The sequence below is a fragment of the Zingiber officinale genome, chromosome 4A (genome assembly GCF_018446385.1).
Source record: "Zingiber officinale cultivar Zhangliang chromosome 4A, Zo_v1.1, whole genome shotgun sequence".
Classification (NCBI taxonomy): Eukaryota; Viridiplantae; Streptophyta; class Magnoliopsida; order Zingiberales; family Zingiberaceae; genus Zingiber; species Zingiber officinale.
In genome coordinates this window covers 126,810,142-126,817,897 of record NC_055992.1, presented here as the reverse complement: position 1 = coordinate 126,817,897, position 7,756 = coordinate 126,810,142, and the positions used below count along the sequence as shown (strand labels likewise).

The 7,756-nt window shown below is 48.3% G+C and overlaps 2 protein-coding genes across 3 annotated transcripts; one reads left to right on the top strand and one right to left on the bottom strand.

Moving 5' to 3' along the window:
* The first annotated feature begins 594 nt into the window (after positions 1-594).
* On the top strand, positions 595-1,440 carry LOC121971060 (heavy metal-associated isoprenylated plant protein 27-like). Its single transcript, XM_042522142.1, has 3 exons — positions 595-822; positions 909-984; positions 1,047-1,440. The coding sequence occupies exons 1-3, from the start codon at positions 742-744 to the stop codon at positions 1,355-1,357; spliced, it is 468 nt and encodes a 155-aa protein (XP_042378076.1). The 5' UTR covers positions 595-741; the 3' UTR covers positions 1,358-1,440.
* Positions 1,441-2,401: 961 nt separating this feature from the next.
* On the bottom strand, positions 2,402-3,606 carry LOC121971058 (NEP1-interacting protein 1-like). 2 transcript variants are annotated; one of them, XM_042522141.1, is made up of 4 exons: positions 3,308-3,606; positions 3,016-3,167; positions 2,771-2,941; positions 2,402-2,694 (listed from the first exon to the last, which is right to left on the bottom strand). In XM_042522141.1, the coding sequence occupies exons 1-4, from the start codon at positions 3,459-3,461 to the stop codon at positions 2,566-2,568; spliced, it is 606 nt and encodes a 201-aa protein (XP_042378075.1). In that variant the 5' UTR covers positions 3,462-3,606; the 3' UTR covers positions 2,402-2,565. The 2 variants fall into 2 exon arrangements, with proteins under 2 accessions (XP_042378075.1, XP_042378074.1); XM_042522140.1 differs by having other exon boundaries at positions 3,016-3,194; positions 3,308-3,601.
* Positions 3,607-7,756: the final 4,150 nt, after the last annotated feature.

The window sequence follows — 7,756 nt, the reverse complement described above, 5'->3', positions numbered from 1 at the left end:
TTCAAAACGACTTTTTTGGGCTATTTTTCCTATAATTCTTCACTTTTATCTCAATACTCCATCATTATCATACAAACATACATTAAAACATCTAAATTTTTAAAATAAAATTTGATTTAACCCCAAAAAAACCCACAAAACCCTATATTTAAGCCAACCCAGGTCAACCCGGGTCAACCCGAACCCGACCCGACCTAACCCGAAATTTTTTTGCTCTCCAACCTTCCAATCCGAACTCGACCCGAACCCGAAATGTCCAATCCGAATCTGATTTTTTTCGGGTCGATTCAGGTTGGGTCGTCGGGTCAGGTTCATTTTTAACACCCCTAATGATTAATTTGTTTATTAGGACAAATTATAACCGAGCACCAAATGAATTTATGACATCTAGGGAAAGGAAGGCCGACAATGTCGACTAGGTAAGATATACTTTAACAAAGAGAACGATTCATGATTAAGGGAAATCCGCATGTCACGGACGATACAGAAGTCACTGGACGAGTCAAACCGACCATGACGGGCAAAATCTAGGCATGTGTGTACAGAGCAGGGGAAGAGTCAGAACGTGTCGGCTAAAGCCATCCAACACCTGGCACCGCTCCCATGGCTTTAGCTGCATAGCCATCAATCAGTAGAAGCATCGAGACTTCTCCTTCCCAGTTCACAATTCTCTTCTCTAGTATTATCTCCACCTGTTCCTTAAACAGAACAGGAAGAAGCTGTGCCAGCGTACCACTAGCTATGGGCGTCTTGGAGCTCGTCTCCGAGCTATGCTCCCTCCCCTGCAGTCACGGGAAGCTCAAGAAGAAGAAGCCATTGCAGGTGAGATCCGCTGTTCGTTAGTAATGCGTGTTATTAATTACTTTACTAATTAATTGCTCATGGGTGGTGATCGATCGATCGATCAGACAGTGGAGCTGAAGGTGAGGATGGACTGCGAAGGCTGCGAGAGGAGGATTAGGCATGCACTCGAAGGCATGAAAGGTAATTACCCGATTAATCCATTCAGATGTTGTAGTTAGATGGTGATAGCGATGAGCGTGCAGGGGTGAGGAGCGTGGAGGTGGATCCGAAGCAGAAGAAGGTGACGGTGGAGGGATACGTGGAGGCGAAGAAGGTGATGAGGAGGATCGAGCGGAAGACAGGGAAGAAGGCGGAGCCGTGGCCGTACGTGCCGTACGAGGTAGTGGAACACCCGTACGCGCCGGGGGCGTACGACAAGAAGGCGCCGCCGGGGTACGTGCGGAACGTGCTGAGCGACCCGGAGGCGGCGACGCTGGCACGCGCCAGCTCCACCGAGGTCAAGTACACCACCGCGTTCAGCGACGACAACCCCAACTCGTGCGCCGTCATATGAATATCTAAAACTACCTGCGTGTATAAAAGAGAACTCCGGCGCGCGGTGTTTGGTAGTTTATCTACTTTGTGTTCGTTCTTTCAGAGTTTTTTTTCTTTTGACGTTGTAGAAATTAAAATTAATTCACGAACGAACTTAGAATTGGTTAAAAATATTTCAAATGGTTAAAACCAACAATTAAGGCGATGAATACTCGAGAACTTCTAATTCAATCGCATCATAAATGTTGTTGTAGAGTCTTCAACTCTATCTCTGTCCAAAACCAAACTCCAGATTTAGGGAACGCCGTGGAGTCGCTTTCGCCTTTCGATCCGATAAAGAGAGCATGATGGAGATACTGCCTTAGAAATACGTTCTCACTAGTCTCTCTTTTTCTCGAATCAGCAACATCAAGTGCACCATCAAGCTCAACGTAACGCTTTTGCATTTAACGGCGCGCAGCAGCGGAGCGTGAAGTGATCGAGCGGAGAACAACACTCTTCTCGACTTGGGCGAGCTCCGCCTCTGGTCCTTCTAATGCGCCCTCATCGACTCTGTTATGTATTTTAGTTCGCTGTCGCTATTAGAGTAAATTATAAAATAAAATTTTTAAAATCAACCGTTATCGACGGTATTAATATTCCGTCGCTAATATCCACCGTCGTCACGAGTAGCGTGCGATTGTCGGCGCCGTCAAGGGGATCATGAAGTACCCGTACAATTCGCTTGGCGGTGGAGCAACGCGTTTCCTCCAGCTACTCCAAGGGCCTTGCCCTTGGTGCTGTCCGCCACCAACCCCAACCGCAACGCTAGTTGAGATCCTCTATCTCCAAAATGACATGTCTTCGTATCTCTTTGTCGATCAGATGATCATAATATCTTCGTGAGAACACGTCATTTTGAAGACATAAGATCTCAACTTGTGACTCTCACGTCTCCGTGCGTCGCACGGTGTGCTCAATCAAAATGTAGTCTCTTTTTATTTTTTAATTGATACCAGATATCCAAAATCTGAGTCTCAACCTAAAATTTTTTTCATTGGTCATCAAGCTAAGTAAAAATTCATAGCAGACGATGTATCAATCCAGTTTTTTACATTAACTATCCATGAAAAGAAATTCATCTATTAAATCATTATAATTAGACTTAATCTTTAGATACTTAAAAAAAATTAAGAAAATATCCTGGCCCTGCCGTTGCACCATTGCCTTGGGTAAAAAAAAAACCTTTCAATTAAAAACCTCCCTTCTGCACAGGGGACATGAGCCATGCCTGATGAGCCAGGTATCGATGCATGGCAGGTGAAACATATGGCAACAAATAGGTAATCTCCTCGCCATTTCTCCCACTCGCAGATCCTGAAACATTCCAAAGTTGTTAAGTTCTAGTTTTAATCATTCAACTCGCAATGGTTTAATTGGAAGAAAATTGCACCTGCAAGCACACTGAGCAGCTTATTCTCTCCCCTGATTCATCAAGACTGCCTCTTGCAGTGACTTGGGATTTAGGCAGCTTCTCGACTTCGTCCATGGGCATTCCCTTGGTGTTTCCATCAGTCTCATAAAGATCAAGAGTCTCCATGAATGGCAAACTGAGTGCATTCATCTACAAGTGATAGATATATCAGATAGAGAAGGCTCCAACTGCCACAGTCCTTCAGCAAGAGTTTGCAAGATTACCAGATAGAGAAGGCTCCAACTGCCACAGTCCCTGGAGTTCCATAAATTGAGAGACGATTTGACGACCTCGATGGAGAAGACGGTGCCTGTAATGGCTCCAATCCCAGATCCTCTGAGAAGACCACTGTCAGTGGCAAGGCCTATGAGAGCACCTGTGATGGCCCCAACCAGTGAACCAACTACACAAACAGCAACAAAATTTATACTAGGAATTTGCAAACTCAAGCTGAACAATCCTGTAAAGACCAGTAAATCGATAACTAGGGAGCGGAGAAGAAGAGGAACTACCAACCACTTGCAAAGACGCAAGTCAAAGCGGCACAGATTACTCTTGCAAACAACTTGGAGAGCATGCATATGTATCCAAAACTATGAAAAAGAAGAAGAAGAATAAGAAGAAGAAGAAGAAGAAGAGAGGCAATCCATGCAGGATGGGCTAAGGACATAATGTGGAAATTGCTTGAACGACCTCTTTGAAGTTATAGAATTCAAGTGATTTACTTTAAGCCACATACCAGAGGTGCCTTTTTTTTATTATACCAAGTGTGTTCTTCACTGCTTTGTTTTTGAACACCGATTGCATTTATGATTCAGCATCACTTGTAGTTCCTTACCTAAGCTTTATTGGAAATAAATAGGCATTAATGAGGGAATTAAAAAAAACTGCCGGTGTTCATGCGCCAATTGTGAACTATTTTTTATTTGAAATGAATTAATAAAAAAAGAAATATTGTCTTCCAAAATCTAGATGACATGACAAAAAATACCGCCAGAATAATAAAAGAATATGTGGAAGAAAGGGAGTTGGTAGGATTGGTGATGTTATACTACAAGGGAAGGATAAGAATTTAAGTTAATTGGCAATAAGGTGAGATATATCAGCAAGTCAAGTAACATTTTGCTTTCGAGTATAGTAACAATAGGGGTGATCATGAATCGAGTTGATTTGATTATTAAATTAAAAAATTATCCGGTCTTATTAGATCAGATAATGTAAAATTGGGACCTACATTCGGTCTTATATCCGGCGGTACTTATGTATCAGATATCCAACGGGTTGTCAGTTATTTGGATATCCAACCCTATATCCAATGAAATATAAAATATAAATATAAATATAACAAAAATAAATAAAATTTAAAATGATAATAGACATTACTCATTACACGTTGATCCGGTGGTAAGAGCCCAGGACCCCCTAACGAGGGGTTAATGCCACGTGGAGGTCAAAGGGCCAGGTGGCCCGTCGAAGAAGGGTGAGTCGACCGGACGCATGAAAAAAGGCAGGCCGATCGGCCTGCCCGTAAACGTCTGATAGTGAAAGACGCCCTGACAGGGGTCGGGGTTCCGACGCTCAATGAAATAGTAAATAATGACCGAGCGGAAGGCCTAAGAGAAGGCAGGACATAATGGGCGCGCCGGCCGGCTGGCGCCGGGAATTAAGGTCGTCCGGACGACGCTTTTCGCGCCGGCCGGCCGGCCGGACGTCCCGGGCGGGCGGTGGGTGAAGGATAGGAACATCTTCTGACAGCCGTCAAGTCTTATGACTAGGCCATACTCTAAGTCTGACAACAAGGTGTTCTGTTGTCCCATCGAAGACGTGATTGAACTGTAGCAGTATGGTATCAGGTAAGCTCTCTGACAGGTACATGCCGAGGTATAGGCTGCGGACACGTATGCGCCTCGGTGGACGTGCATTAGTTCTTTCACCGCTTTATATAAAGAGCCTCTTACTTCGCCGGAGGTACGCATTCTACAAGCCTCGGAGCCACTTCTTCCACCACTCGCTTACCTGACTTGAGCGTCGGAGGGTCACCGCCGGGAACCCCTTCCCGGCCCGACTTCTGTGCAGGTTCGCCGGAGATTCGTGCGGCCAGACGGAGGCCTACACCATCGACTAGGAGTGCGCCACGTGCCCAGCGTCCTTTGGTTCGGCGATTCGGACAGGATCAATTTGGCGCCGTCTGTGGGAACACTCCTGCATCCGATCGGCAGCCATGGACGAGGCTGGACGACAACATGTGGTGACACTCTCGAACGAGGAACTCGACGCTCTGATCGAGATAAGGGCCGCCAAGCTCGTGGAGCAAAAACAAAAAGCCACAGCCGAGCGGCCGGAGCAGCAAGCAACATCGGCGTCTAGTGGTCGAGCGGAAGCACCACCAACCACCGTTGCATTTCATCGAGCCCTATTCCGCACCCCTGAAGCCGTACCAGCTCATAGGGATAGGGGATCTTCTTCGGAGGAAATGCCTAGGCGAGATGACAGAAAGGGGAAAGCCCCTCGAGCGGACGCATCGCCCGAGCGGATCAATCGCCAATTTTCAGAGGCTATTATACGAGACCCTCTGCCAAAGCACTACGCGCCTCCGACGATCGGCGAGTACAATGGGACAACCGACCCAGATGATCATCTGGGTAAGTTTGATAACACAGCTACTCTCCATCAATACACAGATGGAGTAAAGTGCCGAGTTTTTCTTACCACTCTCTCGGGATCGGCTCAACGGTGGTTTCGGAGATTGCCGGACGGATCCATCACGAACTTCATAGATTTCCGAACGGCCTTCCTCCACCATTTTGCGAGCAGTCGACGCTACCAGAAAACGAGCGTGAGCCTGTTCGCCATCAAGCAAGAAGCCCGTGAATCGCTTTGAGCTTACATCCAGTGGTTCAACCAAGTGGCGATGGACATTCCAACGGTCACCTCGGAAACCATGATGAATGCCTTCACACAAGGCCTGGTGGATGGGGATTTCTTCCGATCGCTCATCCGAAAGCCGCCCCGAGACTATGATCACATGCTACACCGGGCGAACGAATACATCAACGTGGAAGAGGCACAAGCAGCTAGGAAAAAGGAAACTCCAACCGAGCGGGCTCCTCCAGCCGAGCGGAAACAACACGCCGTGCAACAGCCGCCCAGAGGACCAAGGGCCGAAGTAATCCGATCCCCCCATGCCAGGTCCCACGTGCAAGAGGTAGCCGCCGCCCGACCCAAGCCAAAGAAGAAATGGACCCCGATGTTTTGCTCCTTCCACCGGACGGATACGCACAACACAAGGGATTGTCGAAGTCTTCCCTTCGTGGCTCATCCGGCGCCCCGGAATGCCGGACGACGGTCTCCCTCAGTCGACAGGCAACGGAGAACTCATGACGCCGATCGAACGCGAGATGATAGGCCACAACAACAGACTCCCGATCGGCATCGTTCCCCAAGGAAGGAGAATCGCCGAGCGTCCAGAGAACGATCTCGACCATCCGCTCGGGAAGAGGAAAATAGAAGCAATACTTCCCGAGGCGAGATCAACGTTATTGCTGGCGGGCCGACCGGAGGAGACTCCAACTGAGCTAGAAAGGCGAGCGTCCGGCAACTCCAGATTCATTCGGTCGGCTGTAGCCGAGAATGAACGGAAGGACCCGAAATTAGTTTCGAGCCCGGGGACTTGGAAGGAGTTGAAGTACCCCACGACGATGTCCTGCTCATCAAAGCGGTAATAGCCAATTATACTATTCACCGCGTATTTGTTGACACAGGGAGCTCAGTCAACATCATATTCAAGAAGGCGTTCGATCAGCTGCAAATTGATCAAGCCGAGCTGCAGCTCATGACAACTCCGCTCTACGGGTTTACGGGCAACGAGGTTCAGCCGGTCGGACAGATCCAGCTGGCTACCTCGCTGGGAGAAGAGCCGCTCAGGAGGACAAGAACAACAAACTTCGTGGTGGTCGACTCTCCCTCGTCCTACAACGTTATTTTGGGACGACCGGCTCTCAGCGAATTCCGAGCGGTCGTCTCAACCTTCCACCAGAAGATCAAGATCCCCGTGGAGGACAAAGTGGGAGAAGTACGGGGAGATCAACTAGCAGCTCGGCGATGCTATATCGAGATGGTCCGAGCAGAGGCCAATTCCGCTCGGAAGGCGCCCCGGATCGAGGTAAACACCATCACCGAAAAGCCACCCTCTTTAATTTATGAAGAAAAGGAGGAAGTGCAGATTCACCCAACCCGATCGGAGGCCACTACCTTTATAGCGTCCGATCTGGAGGAGAAACAGAAAGAAGAACTGATCCAATGCCTCCGAAGAAATCATGATGTCTTCGTCTGGTCGACACATGAGCTGCCCGGAATTTTGCCGAGCATAGCGCAGCATGAGCTACATGTCCGGCCGGACGCACGGCCAGTAAAGCAAAGAAAAAGGGACTTCAGCGCCGAGCAGAATTCAATCATCCGAGCGGAGGTGGAAAAACTTCTGGATGCCGGCCATATACGCGAGGTGCAGTTCCCGAGCTGGTTGGCTAACGTAGTGTTAGTCTCCAAGCCGGGCAACAAGTGGAGAGTATGCATAGATTTTCGGGATCTCAATAAAGCCTGCCAGAAAGAGTTTTATCCTCTGCCCCGGATAGATCAGCTGGTGGACTCTACGGCCGGCTGTGAATTAATCTGTATGCTCGACGCCTACCAGGGCTATCACCAAGTACCGCTCGCCCGTGAAGATCAAGAAAAAGTCAGCTTCGTGACGGCCGACGGCACTTATTGCTATAATATAATGCCGTTCGGATTGAAGAATGTGGGGGCCACATATCAGCGCTTGATGAATAAAGTGTTCAGAAAGCAGATCGGACGGAATCTAGAAGTTTATGTGGACGACATTCTCATTAAGTCCATCCGAGCGGAAGACCGTCGAGCTCCGACGTTAAATATCGAGAGACGAGCCGGCGTCTATAAACTTCTGAGCGG

Bases quoted from the DNA above. Each gene is read 5' to 3' on its own strand.
- LOC121971060 (XM_042522142.1), top strand. From the start codon at position 742: ATGGGCGTCTTGGAGCTCGTCTCCGAGCTATGCTCCCTCCCCTGCAGT. The intron at 823-908 runs GTGAGATCCGCT...TCGATCGATCAG, and splicing joins AGAAGAAGAAGCCATTGCAG to ACAGTGGAGCTGAAGGTGAG. The intron at 985-1,046 runs GTAATTACCCGA...ATGAGCGTGCAG, and splicing joins TGCACTCGAAGGCATGAAAG to GGGTGAGGAGCGTGGAGGTG.
- LOC121971058 (XM_042522140.1), bottom strand. From the start codon at position 3,461: ATGTCCTTAGCCCATCCTGCATGGATTGCCTCTCTTCTTCTTCTTCTT. The intron at 2,942-3,015 runs GTAATCTTGCAA...TATCACTTGTAG, and splicing joins GTTGGAGCCTTCTCTATCTG to ATGAATGCACTCAGTTTGCC. The intron at 2,695-2,770 runs GTGCAATTTTCT...GGAATGTTTCAG, and splicing joins GCTGCTCAGTGTGCTTGCAG to GATCTGCGAGTGGGAGAAAT.